This window comes from Carya illinoinensis, chromosome 3 (genome assembly GCF_018687715.1).
Source record: "Carya illinoinensis cultivar Pawnee chromosome 3, C.illinoinensisPawnee_v1, whole genome shotgun sequence".
In the NCBI taxonomy this organism is placed as follows: domain Eukaryota; kingdom Viridiplantae; phylum Streptophyta; class Magnoliopsida; order Fagales; family Juglandaceae; genus Carya; species Carya illinoinensis.
In genome coordinates this window covers 11,133,358-11,147,963 of record NC_056754.1, presented here as the reverse complement: position 1 = coordinate 11,147,963, position 14,606 = coordinate 11,133,358, and the positions used below count along the sequence as shown (strand labels likewise).

The 14,606-nt window shown below is 35.5% G+C and overlaps 1 protein-coding gene across 2 annotated transcripts; it reads right to left on the bottom strand.

Annotated features, from left to right (window-relative positions):
* Positions 1-2,678: 2,678 nt before the first annotated feature.
* Positions 2,679-12,637, bottom strand: LOC122303249 (DNA-directed RNA polymerase III subunit rpc3). Of its 2 annotated transcripts, none has more exons than XM_043114925.1 (14): positions 12,484-12,637; positions 12,204-12,351; positions 11,976-12,094; positions 11,778-11,886; positions 10,264-10,409; positions 9,481-9,633; positions 9,160-9,264; positions 8,769-8,880; positions 7,719-7,862; positions 7,532-7,569; positions 7,355-7,447; positions 5,436-5,519; positions 4,642-4,791; positions 2,679-3,173 (listed from the first exon to the last, which is right to left on the bottom strand). In XM_043114925.1, exons 1-14 carry the CDS (start codon positions 12,511-12,513, stop codon positions 2,985-2,987), a joined length of 1,620 nt encoding a protein of 539 aa, XP_042970859.1. In that variant the 5' UTR covers positions 12,514-12,637; the 3' UTR covers positions 2,679-2,984. The 2 variants fall into 2 exon arrangements, with proteins under 2 accessions (XP_042970859.1, XP_042970858.1); XM_043114924.1 differs by having other exon boundaries at positions 12,445-12,635.
* Between the last annotated feature and the right edge of the window lie 1,969 nt (positions 12,638-14,606).

Sequence of the window (14,606 nt, the reverse complement as noted above, 5' to 3'; positions counted from 1 at the left end):
ATGAGTAGTACTATTCTACCTTCTGAGTAATATCGCTTTATTTGACCAGTAGCATACTTTGTAAGTTTTTAATTTTTTGTATTTTTCTATATTTAAATTTTTTAAAAAATAAAAAATATCAATATTTTAAAAATTACTTTCTTAATTATTAAATTAAAAATATTAAGCCGGTACAACACGGCCGCACAGTACTATATCTCATTTAGAATTTATAGAAATCATTACTCAAACATCAACGCGTACGACTTAACACTCCGCGGTTCCCTTTTTGTGAATATAGCGTGAAAAACAAAATACGGCACAGGTTTTCAAGAGAAATCATCATTCGGTGGAAGAAAAATACACACACTTTTCATGAATAATAATTATATATACTGAATAGGAGATTTTTTTATTAATAGATTTATGGGACTAGCTAGATAGGCTGCGCGATCACTTGAAGCATGTGGAAAGCAAGATTCGTCACTACGTACGTACGTGTTTGGACTTCCTATCTCTGTGTTCTTGTTGCACAGGGAGCACAGCATTTATCATGTGTAAAGCCATCGCCGCAACATGCCAAACCTTTTCGTTAGAAAAACACTACTTACTTATTCACAGGCTTGTTTCAATTGTCTCTAGTTTTTTCTCAATTAGGTTTTGAATAGTTTTTCTCTCTATTGTGAACATAAATCATTTTTCATGCGAAGTACATTATGTGCTCAAGGTTATCAACTTTTTTGGTAAACTGGCACATTGATCATGGATCTTTGGACTGAATTTTCTGAACTGTGACCTGCCCAAATTTAATTGTAGTCAAATAGATTCCTCCATTGTTTAGTTTTGAATTTAATTTGAGTTCTAAATAACAATAACCAATTTAAATAAGTTCATCTCAATTTTTTGTGAGTAGATAAATATAAGTGACGCCAGACAGAATAGCGATTATTTTGCATGCTAGTTTCAACAGATAATTCACAAGAAAGAACACAAGAGAATCACTCAAAAACACAGAGAAACACTTTTGATGTTCAATTCAAAATTATCAAATCAAATAATGCAAAAAATCAGCTCATAAGTTGGACTATATATATATATTTGAAAATTGCCTTTATTAGAATTTTATCAAAAATAACAAAATTTCAATAATCATGCTAAAACTAAATACGTAACAAAAGAAATAATCTGTCAAAAACTGGTCTAAATAGGGTTCAAAATCACTTCCTGATAAATGAAATATTACCATAAAAGGTCAAAAAATAACTAAAAATAGAGATTCGAAAGGGAAAACAGTAAATTTTGACATCAAAAAAGATGCGCAACAAGCATAGCTTATGGCCATGACGTATGCACCAAAAAGAGTTTTTTAAATTGGGGTCATATGTGCTATTCTAATATTTGTGGCCAAAGTTATGGCCAAAATACTGAAACATATCTAAAGCTATCGCAATTATGAAAAAATCACAATTACCTGCTATCTTTGTATTGATCTACCAACTTAAAATATCTCAGCGCCATCAACGTATCATTTGACAACTCAGTATCATATAATTCGGATTATCTTACATCAATAAGATAAGAATTTGATTATTCAATATTTTTATTTTTATTTTTTAAGAAGAGCAATGTATCTTATTCAATACTTGAATATATCCATACAACTGTATCTTATATGTCCTGTCAATTTTTATTTTTATTTTTTATTTTTTAGGGACATCATGCAAACAAAACGAAAGTAGTTAAATGGATTAGTTATTTGATTCAGTAATTTTTCAGCTTTAGTCAAACAATGTTACAATATTTAGGAAGATTTTATAGCTAAGTTTTGAAATAAATTGTGTCTAGGTTATGAAAACACATTTATCAGATTATATGGAGCCCCAAGCTAAACCATACCATGATAAGCTCCTCGTTCAGAATGTTGACAGTATATTTCTTTAGTGCTGGGACCTACACAACTCGTGGCTGATAAGGTCGGATTTTAATGCTGATTCGATTATTTCGATTTACGGGAGAAGGACAGGACAAGACAGGACAGCTTCTTCTGTTTTTTTTTTTTTTTTTTTTTTTTTTCTTTTTTTTCTTTTTTTTTTACCCTACATCCATATGTTATTTCTAGGAATCGAGGATTACTTTGCACTTTTACCCCCATTCGCATGGGTGTTTAAAAATGGAAAAGTTTAATTGCAAGTATATTTATATATTAATATATATATTAATTTATTGTAATTGATCAAAAAATAAATTTTATTAAAAATAATACTAATTTAAATTTTAAGTATGAAAGAATCAGTATTAATACGCAGATTAATACGCGACTTTACTAGTATATAACAAAACTCCTTAAAAATTTACAATGCCCTATAAACTTTGAATTAAAACCTCAAAAAATTACAAGTATTACGGCAGAGACCCACGCAAATCTCACAACTCAAAGCAATGTACAACTTTTTGAAAACATGAAATGTGTTTGGAAAGATTCAACAGTTGAGGGGTTATACCATCAAGCTATCCAATTGAAAAGCCTTTAAATTGAAACCTAGCAATGGAAAATTGAAAAGAGAAAGAATAGGGGAAACGATGGTAATCGGCGTAGATGGAGCTAGTAGGGTTCAATCTCCGTGTACAAAAAACAAACAAACCAAAATTGTCCCACAAGGAGAAGCGGAGCATTGATCAGCACACAACACATTGCAAACTAGACAGTAAGATTTCAAGTGTTCCTATTTATTTTTTTGATTTCAAATGTTCCTATTTATGATCTCTGTCAATCCTATAAATACTTACAATATGATCCTATGAAATTCTTGCCTTATCTGCAATTAAAGGAGATGAGAGAATGACTTAAGTGATGAGTGGGAACCAACCCAATATTGAAGCAGCATCCCCGTTTTTCATTATATGATGAGGGAGAACCAATCCATTATCCACACAGCATCCCCATGCTCATAATATGAGGAAGAACCAACCAATTGTCCCGTGAAATACGAATACCTACCCATTATTCATAAATCATGGGAAAGCATGATAGCATCATCAAGCTTCAGCAGTGATGATTCTTCAAAGTCATGGAAAAGCATGAGAGCATCGTCGAGCTTCAGAAGTGATGATTCCAGGACAATCCTCACACTTTTTAGCCGATTAAGTCTTTCCTCTTGTGACATAACTTGTTTGTCTACTGGGAGGTTTAGAAACTGGAAGAAATTTTCACATACCAAATTATTAGTGCAAATCCTAAATAATAAATATCAAATAAAGGGGAAAAACATTCTGGGTTGCAATATGGTGAAGAGAGTGCAGGCAATTCAAAAACAATTTTATATGCGAACTTGAAGATGCAAGAGACAATGAAGTGATTTTTAAATACAAATGCAACAATGTAAAAAACAGAAAAGGGAATCTTTTTGTGAAGTTTCAGACTGTCTTCTGGCCCCATCATTAGTTTTGTAACTGCAATACCAACTGCAGCCGGGATAATTTTTCTAAACAACAGAATACCAGGCATTCACAAACATGGTGTAAACACCCGTCAGAAGGTCCCAAGTTGGTTCAATACCAGTCTAGGCAAACAAGGACCCTAGTATTCAACTATTAGGCTCGGGTAGCGATATAAAATAAGCAGTATTTGTTAATCCATACCTAAACAGGGAGTGATTGCATTGTTTGGACAGGTAAAACAACTGACATCAACAGAATCAGGATGAAAAGACCCTTTATCGTCTAGAATATATCAACCACGAGGGGCAATGGGGGCACATCCCCAAGCCCGCCCATGTGTCCCGCCCGGTCTGCATGGTACTGGGCGGGTAGAAATCTAAAAAATGGGCGGGATGCAGGTAGGATACCCACCCACCCCACCAAAAAGAATTTTGGTTGATTCGATTTTTGTTTGAGTTTGGGTGCAGAGGAGTGACCAAGCCACAGATCTGATGGTTTCCGCACATGGAGATCCATGGTCGTGGCTCTCCACACACGGATCTGGATTACAGGTCGTGCTTAGGGGCCGGCAGACAGATGGTGTCTGCCTGTTGATAGGGAGGATACAGGGGCTGGGTGAAAAATTGACTCCACCCCCCCCCCCCCCCCCCACACACACACGAAAAAAAAAAAAAAAAAAAGCAGGGGCGGGGTGCAGGAGGGGTCGTGTAGAGCAGGTAGCACCCCTAGATTCAGTTAATATTTTCAGTCAAGGACCTATTCTTAATGTTTATAGTCAGAATATGGTATAATTTCAGCAGTATCATGCATGACAAGTCAAACCCAATACTTCACAGAATTTTGTATGCGGCAGTAGCAGAAAGTAAAGAATGAACAAACATAGTAAGGTGCCTTAAGATCCACCAACATCACATAAACTTTAATGATTATCTAAGTTATTAACAATAATAATATTGGATGCACAGTACAACATGGCATGCCCATTTGAATGAATCTTCAATCAATTGGATTTACTAGTCCATTGGGTTGTAAAATGGTCATAGACTCGTATACCTCAACGAGGAACTCCTTATATGCATGTTGATTGAAACTAGTAGCATGAGCCATTCATGGAAAAAATACCCACTTCCAGAAAGAATATGACAATGAAAAAACAAAGCCACATAAAACTCAATGAAATGAAAGCACTCAAGAGGATTAGCAATCCATAAGAGAATAACAAACCTCTTTTTCCTTTTCTCGCTCATAAGCCACCCGTTGACTTAAATTTAAAGCAGCATGGAACATTTCATCTAGTACATGTTTCCATAGACAGGGCTTGTTTACTTTCCACAATAAGAATTGTGATTGTCTAGCTCCTGCTACAACTAATTTCTGCAAGGAGAAATGAACAGTACCTTAGTGGAGACCTAAAATCTCATAACCGAAAATTTTTCACCCTGGAGTTCTAAAATACCTACATACATATATACAACCACACAACTAATTAGGGTTTCTTGGCATGCAATGAAAAAGAAGCAGAGTGAGAGTCATCTAAAATTAGGAAAAGATGAGGGAAAAAGGTCCGTAAGAGCAACTAACAAGAAGGAAATAAGGAAAAAGGCCCTAACTCAAGTGAGAATATGAGAAAGGAAAATTCTATACACCATACTATCATCCCACTTGCATCCTACTAAGTAAGATGTGACACATTTACCACCATTGAATGATCATTTATTACATGCTTATTTATCATCAAATGGTGATAAATGCGCCATATCATATATAGTGAAATACAAGTAGGATGGTGTGGTGTATAGTATTACTCTAAGAAAAAATAATGATTCATGCTATGAAGAGCAGTTAAAACGTCCAAGCACCAATGACCACACCAGGAAAATACCACCAAGACCAACTCACGTTTGGGAAAAAAAGTCAAGCATTTAGGCCCCAGTAGTAGTTTGCTTTTATGTAATATTAACATATGTGTGCGTGGGTACAATATATGGTAAAGGATATTTTATGACAGCTGTTTTTACCTCCATATGCAAGTACTCATCCTTCCACAGCTTATAAAGAATCTTGGGAGCATCCTTCTTTTCAACAAATGTGGTATTTGCAATCTACATCATAAAAATAATTGGAGTAAATAACATACCAAACATATTCTTTCTAATTCACCTGAAGAAATTCCTTTCAAGAGCATTTGCTTCCAGAAAGAAACCGTGGATATAATAAAGATGACCAAAAAAGAAAAACCATTTTACGTCCACATATAGAGTAGATAAAATTTCATATTAAGCAAATACTATGAAACAATCCCAGATAGTGTGTTTCCTACTATCAAAATCATAATTTCATGTAGAGGGAGTTTTAGGCCTTGTTTGTGTAACAAGAGGTATTCTCAAACATTTCATTCCCAAAGATTACTCAAACTCAAAACACTAATTATGATACAAACACAAAACCCAATACAACTTTCCCAAACTTCCAAACAAAACACAAAAAACAATACAACTTTTTCAAATTTCAAAACAAAAATAATATTCAAACAACTTTTTAACTTTATCATATTTTATTCAATTTTTTCTCTCTCCTTTCTCAAAACCCAATAAAACATCTTAAGCTCAAATCACTTCACTACTATTCACAGATATTTTGAGATATTCAAAGTGTACGAACGAGCCCTTAGACCGCAAGGGATTAATATGTGCATCGAAGTGTAATTTTAAAGTAGACATTGATACCCAAATCCCCTTTTGAGCCACTCGGCCTTTGGGGAGACAATTGAAGGGTTCGGAGTAAAGTTGATTTGATGTCCTCATATTTTACCTCTTCTTTCTAGTAGGAAGCTTTCTATTACACAGTGTACTTGGGTTGAGACCCCTTTGCGCTTTTAATTAAATTGGCTTACTTATTAAAAAAAAAAGAAGCATTCTTGACATAAAGTTTGTCATACAAAACATAGCTCGCTTAATAAGTGGAGCATTTGAAACTTAGATGGCTCTACTTTGCAAGTCCTACTGCAAAAGATGTATGAAAAGCAGCAAGCAATCTTTAGGCAGAAATTCAGGGACTTGGGGGTTTATCATATCCTCCTCTCCTGGTTATATGATTGCTAATATTCAAGTGAGCACCATCATCCCACACCAAATTCCTATGTGAATATTGCTAACTATAACTAAACCCCATACAAATCCAGAAGAATTGAGCATCAAAGAGGTAGCTGAATACGTGTGTTGTCTCAACTGTATTGAGACCATAGGTGTTGAGAAGTGGAGAGACAAGAGTAGAAGATACGCATGACCACACCACATGTATTTGATAATTTCTTGCTATTAAACTCAAAGGAGTGTTACGTAAATAATTCAAACAACTAAACAACAAAAAATCTATGGCATCTGGTATGAAAAGAGTAATATATTAATTGATAAACCATAAAAGCATATTGACAAATAACTAACAACTTAATATTAAGAAAAACAAATAACAAATTTGTCGGTCCTTTTCTTGTATTCAATAAATGTACACTGCACATAACCATCCTCTCAATACACAAGGGGAAAAAGTGTAACCATGCCCGAAATTTAGATGGCATGTTGTCAACATAGGAATTTACCGGGAGTGACAGTGAAACTTTACATTATTTTTAAGGAAAGTAAACTTTATCCATGAAATACAAGGGGTTTTGCATTTTACACCCCAAACTACCAAAATAGACGCATTGCACTCTCCAACTACCAAAAAGGGACAAATAGAACCCTCATTTAATTTTGGTCATTAAGATGGATAAGAAATAGGTGACATGGTACAATCTTGTTGATCGGATCCTAATGGAAGATACGCATTGCATCTTTTTGGTTCCTTGAGGTGCAAAGTTTGTTTATGCCTATTTTTTAATTCTAGGCCACCTCTAGCAGAAGTCAAAGCAAATTTATCTAAATAAATCAGTCATTACCTTATCGGTCTCTACTAGGCGACCATTTTTTGATAGTAATCGGAACATTCTATATGCATCTCTTCCGTATCTTTTCAACACAATTGATTCCACCTGCAGCATAGTAAATGTAAGACATATTGTCAGGACCAAAACATGGATTTTAATATCTTTGAAACTACATATATGTCAAGCAACCTCATCATTCTGTGCTAATTCGATTATTTTCTTCAAATCTGTAGAAGAAACATAATAGAATATGTCACTAGAAACCAAATAATAAATATATCAGCTATATACAAAGGTCGAGTGAACTCATCAATGTGGCTACACTTTTATTCTATGAGGAGATGAACACAAAAATCAGACAAAGGGAATAGGTTACCAATTTTATATGACTCATCTGTTCCTCTTGCAGAGGGTGAACAACCCAACTGGACAAGGGAAGCTCTGACAAGGTCTAAGGTCATACCACGCCCTTCTTCACTCTTCATTACCTCTTCAAATATATTATTCAGTGACAAGGGAACTGCAACATGTAATACAAATCATACACTGATGAGGGAGCGAGAAGGAATATCTGTGAAGATATGTGAACACAAAGCTACCGAGTACTGATTCATAAGCTTAAAATATTAGACACCTATCTGTTTTCCTTTGTTGATGCTTACAAAATAGTAGTTATAAATTCACCAAATAGCAAGAAATTTCCAATTCAATACCAGTACTTATTAGATCCTTCCCAGGGAAACAAAGTGCAATATCTATGCAGGCATATGTGCATATAGAGACGTGTGTGTGGGTGTGTATCTTTGTATATAGTGGGCAGCATTCTTTGTATGGTCAGCTGCATTAGAGAAGATTCTTACCATGGATAGCCCAAGGAGGAGGAGAATCTTAGTGATAGATCGGTCCGACATGTGCAAGAAGAGAAGAGAACAGATCATCCTTTGTTGTAGTGCAAAGTTGCTAGAAAAATATGGGCATCAGTTCTTTATCTTTTCTGTGTGGAGTGGGAAATGCCCAAGGGTAAGAGAATTATCGGTCAGTTGGAGAAGTCGGGATGTAGGCCAATGTAGTGAGGAAGTTTGGAGGATGGCTCCTTTACACATAATGCAGTGTATGTGGAAGAAAGGAAATGCACAAAACTTTGAAGATTGTGAGAAGATGGCAGATGAGCTTAGCTCCACAGTGCGTAAACACTTTATTTTTGGATGTCGGCACATACTTTTTCTAGCCAATTTTGTTTTCTTATTTAGATTTTATGACTTTCTATTTTCCTTCACCTCCCTAGTCAGGTGCTCCTCTTGTATACACAGTACAGTACACTCTAGGTACTTGGGTAGCACCCCCCCCTCTACACATTTAATAGAATTACTTGTCAAAAGAATATATCTATTCATACATTGAGCACGTGTTTAAAAGTTCATTTTACCAGATTTCTCTGTTTTCACTTTGTTCTCTAAACTTCTTGTTGCCTCCAGCATTGCTCTCAAGACAGTTGCAGCTCCATCATCCAGGCGTTCTCTCACATTCTCAATGCAAGCCTTGAATGTATGAGTAACAGCACATTATTTCCAAAATGCTATCCAGGAAGCTAATGTAAAAACAATGTAAAACAGTTTAAAAAATTTCCACCTCATGTTAAAAATATATCAGCTTACCATTGTAAATGGAATTAAATGGAAAGCCATTTAGCATTGAGGAAAAGTGAAGATAGAAAGGAAAAGGAACAATTAATATTCATCTGAAGATATAGAGGAACAGAATAATAGGACTAGAGGCAAAACGATAGGCACTAGAGAGAGAGAAAAAAGAGTACCAACCTTATGCCTAAGACAACGTATAAATTCCTCAAAATTGGCACGCCAAAGAATTACTTCCTCTTCAGCTGCAGGTTCAATATGTAATTCCGAAGCATCATATTTGCGCTATCAAATGAGAAGACTGCAATTAGCATACAAGTAACCCTGACAATCCTCGTACCAACCTTGCTCCAACTCTCTCTCTCTCTCTCTCTCTCTCTCTCTCTCTCTCTCTCTCTCTCTCTCCAGGACACCACCCCAAATTTGACCTATATACCCTAATTTTTTAAGGAGAAATACCTTTTTACAATATAAAGCCTGGGTTTACAAAAATTCCGATACCTTTGCTCCAACTCTCATGCCAGGGGAATCATCCATACTTGTTTCTCTGCCAACAGCAGATTCATTATTTGTTATAGCTGAAAATCTTTGTGCTTCCATAGGAGCTGCTGCTGCTAGAACACGTTGTTCTAAGGTCTGTGATTCTTCAGCTGTCTGTCAGCATTTATTTAGAAGAGCATGTTGTATAAGGATCCACATGTAGATTAAATAAAAGCTGCGCCACTTACTTTCTTTGTATGAGTATGCAGATGGCATACTAAAAATATTGATGGTGCAACATAATTACCAACAGGTAAATCAAAATAAACTTATTTCAAAATTATTTTCCACATTGCCATAGTAGCAAAGTTACACCTCTCACTCTTTATTCTTTAATGCGAAGGGAAGGATTTTGGGCAGCAGGAAGCTCCACACTGTATATGCGAATATCACCTTTTGATAAGAGACTCAATTAAAGGTTCATTTAACAGTGCAGAGAATGGCACTGTTCAGACAGTGGTGGACTTGAAGTAGTTTTTAATTTAAGAATCACCATGACTTTGGTTAATATATGATAGCACTCAAATGACAATCCTATTATTTTAGAATAAAAAGTGTATTTTCCCCAAACCAAATAAATTTATGGAACTGCTAACAACGAATAATGTTTATCATTGGGTGTAAGTCGATATGTTTTGCCCTCTGAAAATGCACATCACATGCGAATGCAAGTCATCAAGTGTCATTCCTGATTCTGTAGAACAGAGTTGTCAGCAAGAAGATTTGACAAGAGACAGCAATTACCCTAGCAGACTTAGGTCCTCGCTTCTTGGCAGGAGTATCTTCTTTATTTCGTGCAGCAAGAACTGGTTCAGATGCCGGGCAGCGTTCAACATAACGAGCAGTAAAAAGTTTAACAAGGCTTTCTTGTACAAGATTTTCACAAATTCCTGAAAAGGATTAATAATGAAGTAAAAGAAATAAAATTATACTTCTAGTACATATAATTCACCACATCACAGGGCACAACGTTTTCTCCTTTTCAAAAGTGTGCCAATGCATTAATGTCATGTATGTAAATATATCAGGAATGATCTATTCCCATTCTTGTGGAACTTATATCAACATAGCACATCAGTAAATGCAGCTAGAAAGCTGTTCTTTTAGACACCAAGTGCTTTGAAAAATTCCGGAATAAGATGCCAGTACTTAGTCAGGTCCTTGAGAAGGGATATTGATATAGCCGGAAGTTTAATATTTTTGCATGAAGCAACCACTCTCAAGAATTGGACCCATGCGTGTGCACTTGAAAACTTGAGACCTTTACCATTACACAAGACCATGATTCCTGTTTAACTACACTATTATACATAGGATTGCTAATAGAAAAGCTAGCTAATTACTGGAGTTCCCTTTTGACTGCTTTTCTAAATAAACCCAATGGGAAAGTGAGGGATCAAGGTAAATGGTTGATATATTCATTTGGCCTACGTAAGGTTTTAATTCAACACCATCCAGCACTGAGAAAGATGAATTTCCTGACAATACTCTTCAGGTACCAAATTAGCTTCAGGTTTTATCTAAAGCAGAGAAATCCGAGTACATAACAAATTTCAGTAGAGCCCCTCAGGCTTACAACCCACCAACTAAAGATCTTAACAAAATTCCACCAAGAACTACAGCTGAAACCAAGAATCTTCCTTGTATATATATGAATTAAAACTCAAGCCATCAAAGGTGAGCATATATGAAATCCTTAGCTGTGGCAATCTGCTGTAGCCTCCATAATGTGTCATTAACTACCACATCACTACCAGGAATAAAAGTAAGGGAAGTAAACAACGTAATTGTTTTGATCAGTGATCTACTGGTGTTCATTGGACAATATGTTTCCTCCCACACCTATCTAAAAGCGCTGACCAATACTACGATGATAGCTATGCCGAACCATTCAAATAGACCTTTTACGTTGAAGCAATCTACACATACAATGAAGACATCTCATTTGCTGAATTTTCGTCATGCCTTGCACCCTAGCCCCTTGATTGTCTAAAGATCAGATGTTTCTGTTGAGATATTCTTGATACTATCTCATGGAATGTTATTCATCAGATTATAGTACTTAAAAATTAAAATGTACTAAATTACTGAAGCTTTTTTAGGCAACAAGTCCATCCAAATATCATCCATATTTAAATCATCTAGTTTAACGACAATGTTCGATATCACTGATATGATTCAACATTAGATAAGTTTCACCTGCACAAAATACACTATAAGGATAAACAGAGCAGAAAGAACATTCACAAGATACTTGCCTTCTTTTTTCCTCGATTTTGCTCTTTCAGCCAAATCTTTGGCTCTTTCAACCATTTGCTTCAATGTAAGCCTTCCGTGTTGAAGCAAACCCTCGAGAAGCTCTTTGCACTAGAAAAACAATGAAGCAAAGTCAACAATCTAATTTACCCTGGTTCAAAAACTTGGTAAAACATCAAAGCAAAACTAGAATAACTAACTTTATCATCAAATTCACGAGACATGATCTCCAAAAATTTGGAAAACCTCATGCGATGGAGTATGTTATTAAACAATGCCATGTACTGGGTATTTGATTTTGGCCCATCTTCCAACCCACCTGCAGAACAATTAATCAGATCATCATTATAGTTAGAAGTTAATATCTAAAGCAAAATCTTCATAGAACGAGGGAAATAAATAGTAGAAAATTGGTCAAGGAAGATTACCGTCTTGTTCGTAAGAGAAAGCTTGAACGCAATTATGTTGGATCAAGATGAGGAGGGAGTTCTTGACCTGTTGAGGGGTGAGCTCCGTGTACCGAACTATCAGTTGGAGGGTTAGGGGTCCTCTTCGAAGAAGATTCTCGCACACTTTCTGAATGAAATTTAAAGAGAATATCAGAACGAGTAGATACAGAAGCAAGTATATGTAAAGGTCCGGAGGCTAGGGAGACAGAGACAAACTAACAGCGACAAGGTTGCCAAAGTGATTGTTTATGAGGTTTACAGTGAACTTGATGCCGTACTCGGTCACCATGGTTCTCTTCTTTTCTTCTGCTTCTTCTTCCTAAGAGAGACAACGAAGAGAGAGAGAGGCGCGAAGGAAGAGATGGGATTCATTTTACCCTCTTAAGGTTTCTTTGAAGGCCCAAAGGGTTTAGCACGACAGCCGAACCCAAATTAAAAGGGCTATTAATCTTCTAGTGTTAAAGATTATTATTTTTCATATCATGTTCTCGTTTAATAAACGGAATAATTATTATCTTTTATCAAATAAAACGATGTTTTTTAAAATTTCTTATAAAGATTTAAAAAAAATAAAAAAACTATTTTTTTAAGCAATAAAAAAAAAACTATTGTTACATATCCATTTGTTTAAAAACATTTATTGTGAATATGCATCTTTGATATAATTCATATTTATAAGATACAAAATTGTACTAATTGAGTTAGTGTTGGTCTACCTCAATCACTTGAATCATTTCAATATATTAATATTAAAAAGTTGAAAAGAATTAAAATAAATTATATTCAAGACAATTCAACATAAAAAATTTATTAAACAAACGACTCAATTTATTTATTTAATTTTTAATAAATCACGTTATATAACTAATTTCCATGAATCAAGACACGTGAAGCTTATCCATGAATTCAAAATTGGCACCCTATGTTTCAATGGCATCTTGACGATAGGAGTGCTACTCGCATCCCTTGGACGAGGGCCATCTCGAACCTACCCCCTCCCATGCATGGATGAGGTGCAAGTTTGGCCTCCGGGCTCCAACCTCGCCTCCCGTTGCGGGTGCCCCCTTCTAACTGATAGGGGCGAATTGGCCCCAGGACCGTCCACCCATCGCTCATGGGGAGTTGCTATAATCGTACCACTAATATATATACACACACACTTGAGCCCAATGGCCAAAGGAAAAGAGTCTGAAAGACTAGCAAGATCAAAGAGAGAGAGGAAAAAAAGGGAGACCAGTGTAGGGATTGGGGAGTTTGTTAAACAAAACTTAATCTAAAACGATGTTGTTTTATTAAAAAAGATCTAAGATAAAACAACGTTGTTTCCTTAAAGAATTTCTTTTAATATATATATAGACATGTTGGGCCGGGCGGCCTTGAGCCATATCCCTTGACACCCAAAGTTGTGTAAGGGTCTGCTCGCACATTGGCTATGTGTGCGCAGGTTCCCTTAAGCGGCTTAGGTTTGGGCTGGATAGGGGGGAATAGGTTAGATGTAGTTACCTGCCTCCCGCCCTCGTCTTGACGAGTCTATGACTCAATGATAAAAGCATTTGATCGGTTACCAGTTTGAACTCGGTTGGACACTTAGAGTTTTATTTCTCAAGAGTAAGAATATTCTTTTAAGTTGGAAAACTTATATTTTATCAAGTTAATTTATCTATGTAAAAGAAATTTGGAATATTTTAAAATTTTGAATCCTCCAAACTTACACGTAGGTCCGCTTTGGCCACATTTTCCCATGGATCTTAATTGGCCTAGTTTCATTAGTAGTGCTTGTTTGGAAAGAATTGCACATATATCTCCTATTATAAAAGAGGCTATCGGCATGTGAGTTTTATTTGAGATTGTTAATTACATATTTGTCCCTATTGGTCGTGCATTGCTTTTAGTCTTGCACAGATTTTTTTTTTTAAAAGGAAACCAATAGTATTATTCATAAAAAGCAGTCAATTACAAAGTTTGTCTTTTAAAACTTTTTCAAAAATAAAATCATGTACTTCTTCAATCTATATAAACTTATCCTCATAGGAATATCCTAACTTTGCAAGCTAATGAATTACACAATTTCCTGCTCTATGAATAAAAACAACTCTCCAATCAGTTATTGTGGTGCCCCCAACCCCCACTTGGGATTTGACAGTGACTGATACGTCAGGACATATAATACAAGACTATACACCCATTGTACATGACAGATAACATGCAATGCTCATAGAGATTCTAGTAGTATGCAATATACGTTTAGCGGAAACAGTAAAAAGGTAAAGAGATCTTAAGCAATGTCGCAAACAATTGCATAATACATGGTATAGAAAAAACTTTTTCTTTTTTCTAACTTTGTCCCATCATTGTCATCCATAAACAAAGAGAGGTTTCAAA

Bases quoted from the DNA above. Each gene is read 5' to 3' on its own strand.
- LOC122303249 (XM_043114924.1), bottom strand. From the start codon at position 12,513: ATGGTGACCGAGTACGGCATCAAGTTCACTGTAAACCTCATAAACAAT. The intron at 12,352-12,444 runs GTTAGTTTGTCT...AATTTCATTCAG, and splicing joins ACTTTGGCAACCTTGTCGCT to AAAGTGTGCGAGAATCTTCT. The intron at 7,863-8,768 runs GTAAAATGAACT...TACATGTTGCAG, and splicing joins AGTGAAAACAGAGAAATCTG to TTCCCTTGTCACTGAATAAT.